Raw genomic sequence first — 15,677 nt, 5'->3', positions numbered from 1 at the left:
GAAAATAACTTTTTTGCCGTTGTTTGTGTCCACTGTGTGGACAGTAATTAAAAATCCGACAGGCAATTTACACAGCTTTGGATTTTGTGTTTCATTTCTTAATCACCAAGAACAATTTACAAGGAAGAACATAAGGTTCAAGCACATCGAGTAAATACAATCAGTACCGCAATTATGACAACAATCCCACAAATACCCACAAAAATCCATGTGACAGAAATAAAGAGTAGATTCAGGAAAATGACACAAAGTGCTTGTTGATGTCTGTTTGTACGTCGCTCCGTGGACTGGAGCAGCTGACGACGAGCCCTCCGTGAGAAACGTGCCGTCTGCTCCACGCATAGAGAGCCAGTAGGGGGCAGTGCGCTCGAGCGAGCGTCACGGATGACGTGGGGGAGCGCTGGATTTGTGAACCAGACAAGACACGGATGGTAATTTTTGTAATGCTCATGTTGAACCATCTGTAAAAGCAATGCCATAATTGTACATACATCATACCCAAAGGGCAACTTTGTGTTGTTATATACTAGACAACCACCATGAAGGGCTGAAGAGACGTTTTCCTGAAGGAAACCCGTTCTGACACAATAACATGACATCGTCACGTTTAATCTGTTTATTTTGTGCAATAGTGTAAAACAATATATATATATATACATCATACTATTAAATCATCAATAAACGTCTTGTTCTTTGGGTTATTTTTGTTAACACCCCCCCGCCCTTCTCCCGCTGCTGTCTTTTACAAGAAAACAATCGCACCCCATAACCACGTGTCTCATAGCTCGTTGCACAAAAACATCACGAGTGGCCGCTGCAGCGGTGTGTGGTACAAAGACAGCACATGGTGGCGTTTAGAAGCAGCTTGTAGCGACGGACACCGCCGGGCTTCAGCTTGTTCCAGTTCTCCGCTTGCATTAAGTTCACTCCGGCCACCCGCTCGCTGCGCAGACCCCTCCGAAGCGGCTTGTCTCCGCGCAGGCCGGTGAGCGAGCCTTAAACTGCGAGTTCGAGGACGTTAAGAAAAGAAAAAAGCGAATTAGTTGCACTCCCGCAGAAGCTGAGCATGTCGACTGGCACTAATGAAGCTAAAAGCTGCCCCATCCCCACCAGGGTGCTCACCCTGAAGGACTGGTCCCAGCTACCCGACTGTTACAGCCAGACACCCGGGGGGACCCTCTTCTCCACCACGCCCGGAGGTAAGGGCCACGTCTCGTGTTCAATGCAACTTTTTTTTGCCTTTTTTCTTTTAATTCTTCAAAATGCGCCAACGCCACGGAAGGACGTCGGAGCAGCTTCAGCAGCTGTACACAACGATTTTCGCATGTGTCAAGAAGCATAAAGGCAAACGATGTGATGAGTCTCGCGAGAAGCTGCAAACAATGCAACACGAAGGCGCTCGAGACGGCTGATGGAGGGTGTGTGTTTACACCACCGCCCCAACCCGTCTAATAACCGTGCGAGCGTTAACTGTCGCTATTGTGCAGCGGGGTCGAGCAGAAGTGTCTCGTTGTTCACGTTCTGCACGCTGACAGGCGTCTGCAGCCCTCGTGTTGTCAGCACAGCAAGTTTGCTGTCATTTTCTTTTTTTCCGAGCCTAGTGAACACGACACCGGAAGCTTTACATAAAAGAAACGCGTACACGAGTACTATGGAGTTAAGTATAATCAGACTATATAGTGACCGATACATATGTACATATTTCCATTGCTAAAAGCTGAACTATAGTAACTTTTTGGCTTACACAAAAGATTCATGTTAATTGACATGAACATGATTTTAAAAAATCACATTTGCTGTCGACACTGTATTTTGTTTTGGCTTGCGGAGACAACAACACGCGGTTTAACAAGTGACGTGTGACTTAAAGTGGGTGGATGCCAAAAACGGTGGAGTGGTTGGCCTCGCCTTGGTGGTGGAGGAGGTGGAGGCCGTCCTGTCCTCGCTGCTTTACATCACAAGAACTGTCGAGAACATTCTGTACAAGTGGAGAGGAGGAGGGGTGAATGGAAATGTTTAATGCATGGAGGAAGTGAGCGGTCCATTTTAGTTAATACACACGAAAAAAACATGACACTGCCAAATAAGGCAGAGGAACTTGCTACGGAAAGAGTTTCAACTTGTTTTCCACCTCCTATGTGCAACACATTTCACTGGGGTCACGCCATGTGTCGCTGGAATGACACTCTCTCTCTCTCTCTCTCTCTCTCTCCCCCCCCCCCTTTTTTTTTAAAACTTTAACATAACTACTCCGCCCACAGGGCGAGCTGCCTTGCAATGTATCTCAAGCACTATGGCTTGCATTCCCACCCGCTTTCCTCGCCCCCATCTTCTTCACCCCCACCCTCTGCTTAGCGTCCCTTTGTCCAGGGCGGTTTGCTCTACAGTCATTGCATAACATGTTTTTCCTCTTGGCGAGGTTGAGTAGGTTCAAACTCCGATAAAGAGGCAGCAGTTCACTCTTCGACTAAAGTAGCGTCCCGGTCAAACTCATCACAACGCGCCATTTATGATGCTGTTTTTGCTTTGAGTTTGTCAAAGTCCTGACGATCACTGACGTGAGATTGGAAAGGCTGTTTTAGATGGTGCAAGCTGTTGAAATCAATCAACCAACCCCCCACCCCTCCTTTTTCCCCCTCCCATTAATGTCAAAGATGAGACCAAGGAAAATAATAACATGTTGGTCTAATTTAAAGACATCCTGCTTCAATGAGAAGCTGTTTTGTGCTCTGATTTCCAAGAACTCCTGGCAGCGGCGGCCTTCAGCCCTTCCCCTCGCACTCGAATATAGCCCCCCCCTTTCCCACACACATTCCCTCTGCTAGAGGAAATTGATACTCCACTTCCCAGATGTGCACATTGCACACATGCAAAAATGCTCTTGAAATAGCTGTTATTGTATTTAGATGCACTAGCTTTCAATCGGTTGTTTGTCATCAAAGAATTCTATGAAGGCAAATCAATGTTAAAATCCGAGAGCGCAAATCAAACATTTGCGAGCAAAAGTCCGTTGTATGAAGGAGCCTGTGCGTGTCTTATCTCATAATAATTTAGACTTTCTAATCCCTTAATTAAAAAAAAAAAAATGCAGAAATAGCAAATAGCTCGCGCAGGAAGGAGTTTTGCTCCCGAATGTTTGCACTCGCATGGATTTGATTTGAATAGATGTATTTCACTGTAGGTTGACTGCCGGATTGTCTGTCTTTCTCAGGTACCCGAATCATTTATGATAGGAAGTTTCTGTTGGATTGTCGAAACTCCCCATTGGCCCGGACCCCCCCTTGCTGCCTGCCCCAGATCCCCGGGGTGACGGTTCCTGCTACGCACCCTATGGGGAAACTACAGGATCTGAAGGAGGAGGCTGAAGAAGAAGAGAAGGATGTACCAGGTAAATATTTAAGTTATTTGTTTTTGCTGAGCTTAATTCATGTTCGTTTAATGGAGAATGCACACTTCAAGGTTTATGTGACAACCCATATGTTCATATAATTCTCGTGTTTTTCATGGTTCAATGACTTCAAAATATCACCAATTATTTACATGGCTTTTAAAGTAGGTTAGTGAATAGTTACGCAACAATCAATTTATTTCACATATGCTTTTTTTTGTTAAGTTGATTATATCAGCTGTTTTGTCTTTTAAGATTAGAGGGATTTTCTTTCTTCCCCCAATGTGCAGTTTTACTGACTATTAAGTTTCTTAAAGCCTGTTCCAGATAACAGAACTTGCTGGGAATAAAAGGCTTATTTTGAGCTATGATTCAGGAGTGTTATCAAAGGTTTGTGAAGTTTGGATTAATTTTTTTTTAATTAATCAAACTATCATCACTCCTGTCAAAGTAAAGACCTAAAGGATTAATGTTGACGCCCTTTATTCTCCTCTTGGGTTGATAAACACACAGGACCTTTTGTGCCGTCTGGATTTGCGAGATATACTCATAAAGTCTTTTTTTCTTGCCTATCCTGTACGCATTGATAAAGTCTGTACTTTGTGATCTTTACTTTAGTCCGTTAATGTGCTGTTGGGCTCTCACCGCAAACACCAATGTTAACTACCAGCTGATTGTCAAGCCCCTCCCATGCCTTTAATCTTAACCGTTTCTTTTCTCCCATTCAACAGATGACAACCAGTTTGAGATGGACATCTGAGCTCCAGTATTACCTCCTGTGGAGAATTATCATTTAAAAACCTCCAAGGTCATTCATGGCTGTAATGCATATTACCTAATGAAGCTTTTTTTTCATCTTTTGTAAATAAAAGCTTTTGTGAGGAACCAAAAAAATAATTGAAAAGTTAGCAAACTGTAGGGTGTTTTTGATCCTAAAAGTGTTAAGCAGAATAAATGGTGTTTAAAGGGCTGATTAGTGGCTTACTCACTGCAGCAGGATTGAAAATAATCCATTTTGATTTCGCTTTTTTAAAATCTTTTGTAAATAACATTGTACAATGTAGCCTTTTTTAAGTTGGGGAATACAGGATGATTACATTAAGAATGTAGTTTTTCACTGCAGGCATCGTTTTTTTTGTTGTATACCCCCCCCCCCCCCCCCCCAGATGTCTAACTTACTTTGTCATGATATTGGGGGTCAGGGCCTTCTGAAAATCAGCCTCTTCTGTTTTGTATGGAGAGAGACATGAAGTGTGAATCATTTCAAATAAAGGCTATTCAGACTGCCAACAATGGATTTTCTGTTTTGTCAAATGTACCTCATTCTATTTTAAACCATGTTTCGCACATTGTTATTCCTTTTGAACTATTCTTTAAAATGCAATACAAGTATTAATGTAATGGAAAAGCATTTGGGCACAGAAATGTTGAATAACTCATGGAGAGTTTTTAAGCACCGCTGATGGGAACTCATTGCGGGACACAGATGTTGCATTTATTTTAACTTTGGGTCAAATTCAAGTTAAACACTTTCCGGTTGCCCAAGAAGCAATGTTGAACTGTCAAACATTGTAATAGATAAACATCTGATGCTTGACCACTAAAACGGTCTATGAAAGAAATCCTTCCTTCAAAGCGCAGGATCGCACACGTTGCTGCGAAGCCTGAAGGGCTCTGTGTACACAAGGTCGAGGCGAAGTATGCCCGTTTGTTCCAGCCACTGATCTGTAGATTAAGGGGGCTGACTGTAGGAACAGGTCTGGTGGGTAGGAAGGAGGTACGCTCCAGCTAAACGACGGAAGGCCGGGGGTGGCGTGTGAGACCTGCTGGTATTTGACCAGACTTGTCTCCGATACGCAATTGTTTATTTAGTAAATATCTAGGAGGTCCCTATGCGTCATAGGTAAGTCAGGGCTGTGGCCAGTCGGCTCTGATGGACTGGTCTGGCAGGTGAGACCGGCAACCCCTCAGCGTTGCATCAGACTAATTCTGCTATTTTTGCGCAAGAAGCTCTGATTTGCATGACCTCATACGTGACTCAGAGCATGTGCTCTGTGTCTGGCCTGTTTAGTAGTCAACTTGCTGTGTGCCATAATGTTACTGCGCCCTACAGCAAATATTGCACCTGCTGTGGAGTGCAGAATGATAAGATAAACGTTTCACAGTATTTCAAAAAGTTATCTTTCAAACATGCTGATTGGCCTGCATGTTCAGTTTTCGTCTTTGTTCTGAGCACACAAGAGTAAAAAGGCCACATGAATCTGTGACAAAGTTTCGAGGGATTGTTGGATTGGATGTTTTTGGGACACACTGAAGAACATGCTGCTACTGCTAAACCAGATGTAAACATCCCATGTCCTGTTCGGGGGGCGGCTCCAATGTCCAGTACATACTGCCTTGGTGTTGAGAAGAAAAGAATCAAGAGGACTGCTATGCCAGTTGTATCTAAATGATTTAGTGAGTTCTACCACACTTCCAGAAGCAGGACACGTCTAAAAGTAGATCTAACCACTCAACGTGTTTACAGAACGGTCCTCTACCTTCATCACGAGCCTGCTGACTCGTTGAAAAGCAATAATTCAGTGTACACACGGTGCATTGTAGGGTAAAAGGCTTGTTGACTAGCTCAAAATGGCGCTTCCATGACTGACAAGTTGCATCTAAAAGGATACAAATGCACCCCAACCATTGTGAACCACGTTTAAAGCTTGTCCATTATGGAAAAATACTCTCTGCATGAAAAATGTGCTTTCCCTTCATGCATCTGCACTACAGCACGATAACATGGCCGCCTACATTTTTCATTTGCAAATATGCCTGCATAGAGTTGCCTTCCACTGCACGCTGTTCATGTACTTTTAAGTGGCACTTGGTGGTTTAGAAGAAAAACTTTTTTTGTATTATTGCAGTTATGTCAAGAATGTTATGTTTCATTGTTCAATTGTTTGGTGAACAATTGTCCAGAGTGGGAGACCCCGGTTATTACGTTTATCACGGGGCATGTGTCACAATAACACGGGAGCATGCAGCAACTTTTCGGAGCGAGGCGTCTGTCACGCAATCAGGGCAAAAAGTGTGCAAACACGCGTCTGAGAAGTAATATGAAGATTTCTACAAACCTCCATGATGTTTTGTGTGAATATGTGTCAAAATATAGAAAACCTCTGACTGCTACTGTACTTTTTAGAGGTAAAATATACATATTTAGTGCTATTTGATGGAATTGCCACCCTGAAACCAAATAGTGACCATAAGTGTGTAAATTCTTCCTCTTAGCTTGTAGAGAACAAGTCAATGGCGTTGTTCCGGATGACATCGTTCTCGCACCATCGTAAACAACTTCTTTTCAGATGACCCCCCCGTTGGGCTTCAATGAACTCTGGTAATCTTGCTCCCTTGCCCTTTTCCACAGACAAATTATCCCCCCCACCCCCACCTCCACCCCCTTTCTTCCCGTCTCAGGGTTGGGTGGCGCTGGGCCGGGGCGGCCAGGCTCCATTTCAGTCAGCTGCTCCTGCTGAAGCCGTTGCAGCGGATTCGGGTTAAATTGCCGGGGTGACGATGTAAACAGACACTGGTTTACACACGGCCGACTTGGTCACAGCCAACATGACGGGGTGGGGGGGAAGTGGATTGCATGTTTGTCCCATGCACCATAAACACGCTTAGATAAACCTAAACCTGCCTTTGCATCTCTTTCCTTTTTGCAGGAGTTAAGCCAGCTGTTCGGTTGAGTGCACTAGTAAAGGGTTTCATTTCCTAGACGTGCTGCGCTTTATAAACAGATTATGTTCGTTTCTTGGATAACACTGCTATCGTAGACACGTGTGCTTCATACCAGGTTTCATCTGCTTAGCTCCTGTAAGTGAGCTTTCCAACAGAGGACTGAATGAAGCCTGTAAACTGTAGGAAATGACAAGAAATACTCTTTTGAATCGACTTTACACAGCTCCACCTACACTGCAGCAAAGCCTTGGCCTTGCTCACACTGCAACAAACAGGGAATACAGAATACTTTGTGTTGTCGTACAACTTGGCCTTGCTCACTATACAACTAACAGAGAATACAGAATAGCTAAGCATTCCTTTGCTGTGTGCAGAATCTGTGACATTCCTCGTTGGACAGTCTCAGGTCAGTCCTCTCACAGCTGCTGCCAGGCCATGTGTCCAGTAACAGTACCTACCACCTTCCAAAATGTTTCCCATGCTTGACTTTGTAATGGCTGTAAATATAGCTCAATGTGTGTATGGTAGAGGTCAGGTCCTTGTTTCTCTGGTCTACAACTCTGTTGTCACAGGCGAGCTGTTTGAACACACTCGTTGTACAATATTTCAGCACACGATGCTCCACGGTCCGATATCAGCTTGCAGAATATGAACTGTTTCCTATTTAACTTCCACTGTCAGTGGCAGCTGTCGGGGTGGCCGGCCCCTGGTATGTCACTACGCTCATATTCTAGTCGTATAATTTCACGTTATGATGGAGGAACTGAGATGATGTTGCACAACCCCCCCCCCCCCATCTTCAAACCCAATGACCTACCTTTTGAACGTAAAGTACTCGGCTTTAGTTAATAGTTAGTTTAGAGATTAATAATACACTAGGTGTATGTAGAACAGGATACTTTGTTATAGATTAACATCTCTCCCACTACCAGCTCTCATGTGCTGTGTATGTAAATGCTCCCACGGTGAGCCATGCGTTTGTCAGTGAGTGCTTCGTTCTTTCAGTGAGCTGTCTCATCACCGCCTGCCTAAAAGGAGTCGAGAGCTCGATGTGTGCATATAGAGACCCCCCCGCAGCCATAGCTCTCTCTTGTCATAACAAAAATAGAACAGACTCGCTCAGATTTTTGTTCTTTGAACACAACAATCTCACAATTAGAAGGTTATACTATGAGAACCTTGTAGCCCAGATTGTCAAGCACTTCATTTTTGTGTTAAGCTATCTTTTATACAAAAGCGTTGCTGCACCATTTTTGTTTTGATAAAGTTTGCCTGATAATATAATATATATGATCAAAATACTACACAAACCACATTCATTATGTTGTTTCAATCAGGTCATTTGGGTTCTAACATATGCTAAGTTTAGGGCTGAAAATAACATAAATAATATGTTAGCTACATGACAAGACAACAGCTTGTTCACTGTAGAGGAAGAAACAGCAAAAACTGGCAGAGTGGAATTGACTGGGAGTAGTCTGACACCTGCTGGGAGAAAATCAGTAACGCACCTTAGACAAACAGGTGCATATGGTGAATAAAAACACATGCTGTAGTTGAATAAAAGAGCACCTAAAGTAATTGTAAACATTTATATATTTGTATATAATATTAAATATAACATATCACTAGCATGTCAAGAGCTGCAATTGTCCCATGCTCTTATCAAAGGTCAAGGGGCGAGATCAACACATTTTCTGATTAATGATTAATATTAACTAGTCACCCCTCTCGCCTTTTCTTTCTCCTCGTGCGTAATTGCGTCACCGGCTCGGTGATATGGGCCGATTACATTTTTTTATCAAGTCAGATGATCAAGAGTCCCTGCTTTTAGCTGACGACTCACTGGCGATCGCTCTCGTTGGTGATTGGACGCCACGTACAGCGACCGTCATGTCAGCCAATCCCAGCCTCTGTTGCCCACTAGCCCCACCCACCCCCCCCACCGCGCCGTATTCTTAAATGACGTCACGTCCAGCAAACTCGATACGCACTGGGTTTTTATAGACACAGGGTCGCACATTGCGGTAACAGTGTTGTTAACGCAGAAAAAAAAGAGGAGTTGTCTTTCTACACAGACAGTGCTGATATTTACAAAAGACCATTCATACGAAAGGTAGGTGTCCACAACGGGTCGTGGGGCGTTATTTCTGCTCGTTTGTGAGCCCGACATTACATTCATCATTAACTGGCCCGGCAAACGGGACGATGCTATGGGCTGCGGCCTGCAGGTGCCATTTGTTATTAGCTCAAAATATTTCTTAAACATTAAATCATATTGATAACTTAACCTATTGTCGTCGCGACACAACGTCATACGAATGGACTTTACTGATACATTACTGATATTAATAGACCATTAATACCAAAAGGCTGATGTCAAAATGGTAATATTAATATTAGGCTAATAACTAGCTAGCTTAATAGCCGAACTTAAACGAATGCTATGCGGCTAAATGTCAGTGAAGTTAAGAGCGTGGCACCAAACCTTTTTATTTTCAACTGAAACTGTCAAAGCTACATTAATGCTATCTTCTGTTGTCACTTTGTCGTGACTTGGCTCCGCCCGTGTGTGTGTGTGTGTGTGTGTGTGTGTGTGTGTGTGTGTGTGTGTGTGTCTTCACATGCAGCCCCTCGGTCTTGTGATGTCTTTCTGTACAGAGCTGCTCCTGTGCAGCAGGTCTCCACCCGATAGGCCCCAATAATAAGCCCCTATTTTGAATAAACCAGGCCTTGTATTGTCGACGTGTCCTATAGGCCAAACTTGGATTTTCTGTTGTGTAATACCTTTACTTGGGAAAGGTGCATTATGGTATTGTATGAAATTGAATGTAATTTTAAAATCACATTGTCAATTTCAGTTGGACATACATTTCCACTTGAGGCTACATAGGAAAGGGAACGTATTTATAAGGAGAAGCCCCCCTGGTGTCCTGTTAGATCATTGTACCCGCTGTTTCCTTAACCAGTTTACACTATTTAGACCAGTTGCTTTGTTTTGCTCCTCTAGCCTCAAGAGGTATTTTTTGATCAAGGTTAATGGCTTCCCCGGTTAAGAGGCTTGTTTTTTGCGCTACATCGTTTAAGGCCGCGATTATATAACGCACATATTAATGAACCGACTACGCCTGTTTACTCCTCTCAAGGTAAAACCATCGTCGGAGAGACGTCTCAATGGTTATATTGTGGGAACAATGTCTGATCTTACTCATTTGGTAAACAAATGACAAACATGCAAGTGAACTTACACCCATACACCAAAGAAAGACACACACACACACACACACACACACACACACACACACAGCTTTCATAGGAGACGAAACCTGTAAATCACTTCTCATCAGAACTTAATACGATACTGAAGGCTTTTGCAGATTTATGTGTGTACAATAGAGCCAAGGTGACCCACTGGGTAAACTTTGATGCTGTGTAAACAGCCTCACCGGTGTCAGATTACCCCTTTCGCTGTAAGGTCCCTTTTGAAAAAAGCGCTTCTCAGCCTGTAGCCGGTAATGTAACACTCTCTATGGTCACAAATGACTTGAGATCCGACAGCCATCAACGCTTCCCGGTTAACCGGGACAGAGAGAAAGAGACATCGGATGATTGTGTTACTTCACTCTTTCTCGCTGCCTCAAGGTACAACAAAAGCCTCGGGGATCATTCTTTTCCTCCTGGAGCACGGTAACCGTAGTTACGGAGGCCTTGCCATCTGTCAGGCGGGAAGAAATGTGCGGACATCTTTTGAAAAGCGCCGCAAAGAGAAGCTTACTGCTCAATTCAACATTACGTTATTTTCCTTTTCAATGATTTTATTTGTTTAAATCACATTATTATTATTGTAGAATTATTTAATCAAAGAGATTAACAGTGTTCATAAATTATAGCCTAATAAATACAATGTTGCATTTCCAAAATGGCAGCCGTTTCTCCGTCTATTCGAGAAATGCCTCCTGACTCATTTCCGCTTACAGCGTTGCTTTGTCTCGGGCGGAGGAGTGGATGTAGAAGGAGAAGCTGAGCAGAATGGAGTTAGAGTGCTATTTACATGTTTACCGTGTACATATACAACCTGAGAGGAATCCAGGGAGGTCTGGCAGACGTGCTTTCCATCTCGCCCGCTTTCCTCTACATGAGCAAATCCAGTGACGGAGACTTGAAGGTTCCTTATCGGAATCCATTAAGTTGGGAAATGCCCTTTCTTCTTACAAGGTCTAAAGTTGAACTTTTAACCTTAGGACACAAAGCTAATCACAAACATTTATTGGACTTTCCAAACAGCTGTGGAAACAAACAAAAAAAAGGTCCTGGTTGGGCATTTGCATCAAATGAAACACTAAGAGTGTGTGTGTGTGTGTGTGTGTGTGTGTGTGTGTGTTTCCCAGCAAGGAGAAAAAAAGCTGTGTGAAGTTTGGTCGCCGCAATCTCGTTCTCGCTCTTTCGTTCCCATGGTTAATTTTATTAGCATCGCTCTGCACTCCTATTTGTAATGTCTGTGAACATAACCGCTTATCTTTGTGGGTTGTGATGTGGGCCCTGATGACGGTTGACTCGTAGCACTCACTCGACATGCAAACAGCGCTATGTGGGCTCATCGTGGCCGCGGCGTCCGGGTATTGTTCCCCGTGCGATACTTGCCAAGGCGTGACGGGACCCGAGGTGATTCGAGGGATTGGAGAGCGACTCTGTGCTCCTCACTTTTCCATCCGGGGAAAACGGTTGCATCATTTGTGCTTGTGCCTGTCTGAAAATGTTGTGTTCTCATAGATGGGCTCAGTGGAATTCCGTCCCTAATGTGACCCTCGAGGCGAATTTACACACGCACACGCACACGCAGTTGATACAATGCCACATTATTCTCAATTTGCAATGGAATTTGGAAACATTCACATAAAGTCAACAGCAAACTAGTATGACCACGAGACAGTTTAAACTAACCATTTCGATATACAAGAACCCCCAAATCGTGTACACTAGTCGGGGGTGTGTGGCCAAAAACGGTCACGGTATTTCTTTTTTTTCTCCCCGAATAAACTCATTCATTCACTGCCCCCTGAGCAGCTGTTCACCGCTCGTTGTTACAAATTGTTTACGTGTCGTGGAGTTTGTCCCCGTTAAAGAGCGTTTGTTGTGTCGTGGGTGATTCATTGTCGTTATAAAGTTAAAAAGTTAATCTCCGTACACGTAACGCGAGTGAGCGATGAGCATTACACATTGCAGCCTGTCAGTTGTTGCGGCTAAACGCAGTGTGACCGTGTAGGAGAAATTCCTACCGTAAGGAAATTTGAAACCGGCATACCGGTTATACCGCCCAGCCCCAGTGAACGCGGTTAGTATTGTATCTACAACACTTTACAACTATAAAAAAGGTAATTACTTTTATATTACACTAATATAGGTTTAAAACCAATGTAGCATCGTTATTTAACTTTATGATATATTGTTTAGTGTCAGTTGTAAAAACAAGTTCTACTACTTGTTGCCCTCAATTTTGACTTCACTCCCAAAGTATTGACTGGTATTGTTTTCTCTTCTCCCTGTTTTGACATCAGTGCTGTTTCCATGACAACACATCAACGTCCTCTGCCCCTCTCGTCACTGTCGTCTTTTCTAAGCAGACTAATTCAACTTGTATTTTCTTGCTCTTCAGGCGAGAGTTTGTCTCCAAGATGAATTTCGAGCAGCCTCCTCCGTACCCAGGCAATGGCCCCACCGCCCCGGGCTACCCAGGCCAGGGCCCACCTCAACAGGGCTACCCCCCCCAGGGCTACCCTCCACAGGGATACCCCGTGAACATGGAGCAGCCGAACGCCGCGTACCCCAACTACCCTGCAGGACAGATGGGCCCCGGAGGTCCTTACCCTGGCCCTGGACAGCCTGCTTACGGATACCCAGGTCAACCGCAGCCTCAGTTTGGCTGGCAGGGGGGGGCCCCCCCTGGGCCCATGTACGGGGAGGCTCCCAAAAACACAGGTGAGTGGCAACAGGCGACAGAGACGAGTGCAAACGGCAAGCAAAAGACGCGCCGAGCAAGAAATATACGATTACGGTGTTATCTAATCGACCAGACAAGCCGCACATTGAGCTTGATTTTATTATTATGAGAGATCGTATTTTCAAAAGGCACATTTTAGTAGCTATTGATTCCTGAAATGACTTCATTCCCTCTTGTCACATTGGCGTTTAGCTGCGGCGTCTTCGTTATGTGACATTTCATCAGCAGGTCGATCCAAACGGAGTTGTGCTGGAAATGTCTGATAAAATAACATTGATTTAGAATTTGGGAGGTATTTGATTAGTTTTGCAATGTTTAAATCAATATTCCTCAAAGCCTCAAGTTACCTTTTTGAAACAGAAAAAATAAATAAAAATGAGTTGTGACTGAATTGCATTAAAGCTGCTTTTGGTTTCAGGGTCCAGGTGGGACTCTTGAATAAAACTGATGATATTTAACTTTGACAACAAAGGAAACTGTCTACTCTTAAAAAGGAACTATTATTTATTTTAGGAATTAATGTGACATTTTTTTTCCAGATAGTTAGTTCTAAAAAAGGGGCAAAAATGCTCATCTTGATTTCTCACTGTCCAAGATGAAGCCAGAACCATTAAATGTTTGACTTTTCTGTGAAAATCCACAAAAAAAACAACTTCATTCTGTCTTTTGACCAAATGATGAGAGCTGAAAAAAAGCAAAACCAGTCAGCACGCCAAGCAAATCATTAAGGATTTAAATGTGGAAAGTCATGCAGATATACAATCTGTGAATCAAATATTTTAAAAAGGCACACATCACACTTACAAAATATTCCAAATGAATATATGCAAAGCTTCCTGAGAACACCTTTTAAAACACGGTATTGTATTACAGAGAGCAGTGAGGTGTCACTGCTCATGGAACTGATCAAGATAAGCTTCTTCTGATGGAATAAAAGAGTGTTCTACTATTAAGAACACGCCTTGAATCATCTTGATAACAAAAAAAGGCATTCATTCTTACATATTGGCCAATCATTAACTAGTCATTTCATTATCAGAGTCCAGCTAGCTTCACCTAATCTATTGTGCAGGGCCGGTCACCGTGGTAACAAACAGCCCTCTGTCACGAGTCACTGCGCCTGGTTGTTATGTGCCGGGCGCCCGTCTCCCTGCACATGAATGATTAATCAAAACCACAAGGAACGGAGATCTTTCCACGCTGGCCTGTTGTTGTACTTCTTTTTTTGTGTGTGTGTGGAACAGATTGGGAACTTCACACATGGCCAACGTAATCCTTTCACATGACTTATTTAGACACATTGACTGAAGGTGACGGAAAGCTGCTGCTGTACGACACATTTATAAAAAAAAAAAAAAAAAAGTCTGGTCGGCTCTGAGCCTCGTTTCACCTCAAAAGCAGCGCTCGTGCTACTCGACCGTAACGCTGCCGCATCATGGCGCTGGGCTTCTGTGGCGTCGCCATGGCGACGTGTCACCTCCCGGGATGAACGCAATTAGACGGAAATCATAGCAGGTTACACTTGCGCCTAGCGATGAATCAGCCCCGGTTTTACGTGATTCGAGAAAACAAATCACTATTTGCTTTATTCCAAATGTTTTCTCTCTCTTTTCTCCAGTGTACGTGGTGGAGGACAGGAGAAGGGACGACTCAGGAGACACGTGCCTGACAGCCTGCTGGACTGCTCTGTGTTGCTGTTGTCTCTGGGACATGCTGACATAACTCGCCCACCCCCCGTGTTCGCCCCCCATTTCTGTGCCTCAAGCCCTCCCCTCATCTGCCTTATACCTCGCACTCCTTTTACAAATCCACCCCAAGTCTTGCCCGTCTATAAATAAAAGCCTTGATTCCCATATGGAAGTCTTATCTACCTTGATGTGACCCCCCCCAGCACTGACCGGCCCACCCTGTCCAGGGGCTACTCCGTAGCAGCTTGTACCTAGCTTCTAAACATAACCCTACGTTTCAGGCTCCTCTTTAGAATCCTACACTAACGCACAACAGGCGCACACACACACACACACACACACAGTAACACGCGGTACACTCGGATCTCAGGCTCATCTGGTGTGAGGCTTTCTTGGCACTTTATGATGATTACCTCTGTAAGATACTACTCCTGTTTGCCCTGTCAACCATCTCCAGCACTCCCTTCTGCTTCACCGAGGGTAAGCCCATTACCACGGACCCTCTCCCCTCTACACTCCAAAGGGCCGTTGACGAGCCACTGGCCGCTATTAAGTTAACGCCTGAAATGTGTCCCTTTCAGTTGCACAGGGGACGTTTTTTTGCCGACGTATGTCCTCCGGTGGAATCATATGAATGCGTTTTTAAAGATGACAGCGATTTGTTTGATTACTGTTAACAGTCAATGGCCACATGTTTTGTTCCATGATCTCGTTATGAAAAAAAAGAATCCAATGTTGTTTTTATTATAAAGCTTGGAAATAAAACTGAAAATATGAAAAAAAGTGCTTGCTTAACAGAAGACACCAAATTACCTGTCGGATGCCTTTTGTTTTGCCTTGATGAGAAACTTGCATTAAAATGAGTTATTCCCATAAA

At 43.8% G+C, this 15,677-nt stretch overlaps 2 protein-coding genes across 2 annotated transcripts; both read left to right on the top strand.

The window, feature by feature from the left end:
* Window positions 1–603: 603 nt before the first annotated feature.
* eif4ebp3l (eukaryotic translation initiation factor 4E binding protein 3, like) lies at window positions 604–4,678 on the top strand. Its single transcript, XM_040175617.2, has 3 exons — window positions 604–1,199; window positions 3,212–3,388; window positions 4,120–4,678. The coding sequence occupies exons 1-3, from the start codon at window positions 1,067–1,069 to the stop codon at window positions 4,146–4,148; spliced, it is 339 nt and encodes a 112-aa protein (XP_040031551.1). The 5' UTR covers window positions 604–1,066; the 3' UTR covers window positions 4,149–4,678.
* A 4,373-nt stretch (window positions 4,679–9,051) lies between these two features.
* On the top strand, window positions 9,052–15,677 carry LOC120818487 (cysteine-rich and transmembrane domain-containing protein 1). The gene is made up of 3 exons (XM_040175616.2): window positions 9,052–9,230; window positions 12,768–13,090; window positions 14,731–15,677. The coding sequence occupies exons 2-3, from the start codon at window positions 12,787–12,789 to the stop codon at window positions 14,832–14,834; spliced, it is 408 nt and encodes a 135-aa protein (XP_040031550.1). The 5' UTR covers window positions 9,052–9,230; window positions 12,768–12,786; the 3' UTR covers window positions 14,835–15,677.

The sequence above is a fragment of the Gasterosteus aculeatus genome, chromosome 4 (genome assembly GCF_964276395.1).
Source record: "Gasterosteus aculeatus chromosome 4, fGasAcu3.hap1.1, whole genome shotgun sequence".
NCBI classification, from domain to species: domain Eukaryota; kingdom Metazoa; phylum Chordata; class Actinopteri; order Perciformes; family Gasterosteidae; genus Gasterosteus; species Gasterosteus aculeatus.
This window is presented reverse-complemented; position numbering and strand designations above follow the sequence as displayed.

What these genes read in the sequence shown, in the direction of transcription:
- LOC120818487 (XM_040175616.2), top strand. Translation starts at nt 12,787, where the DNA reads ATGAATTTCGAGCAGCCTCCTCCGTACCCAGGCAATGGCCCCACCGCC. An exon ending in GGAGGCTCCCAAAAACACAG is followed by an intron (nt 13,091 to 14,730) that starts GTGAGTGGCAAC and finishes TCTTTTCTCCAG; the next exon opens with TGTACGTGGTGGAGGACAGG.
- eif4ebp3l (XM_040175617.2), top strand. Translation starts at nt 1,067, where the DNA reads ATGTCGACTGGCACTAATGAAGCTAAAAGCTGCCCCATCCCCACCAGG. An exon ending in CTTCTCCACCACGCCCGGAG is followed by an intron (nt 1,200 to 3,211) that starts GTAAGGGCCACG and finishes TGTCTTTCTCAG; the next exon opens with GTACCCGAATCATTTATGAT. An exon ending in AGAAGAGAAGGATGTACCAG is followed by an intron (nt 3,389 to 4,119) that starts GTAAATATTTAA and finishes CCCATTCAACAG; the next exon opens with ATGACAACCAGTTTGAGATG.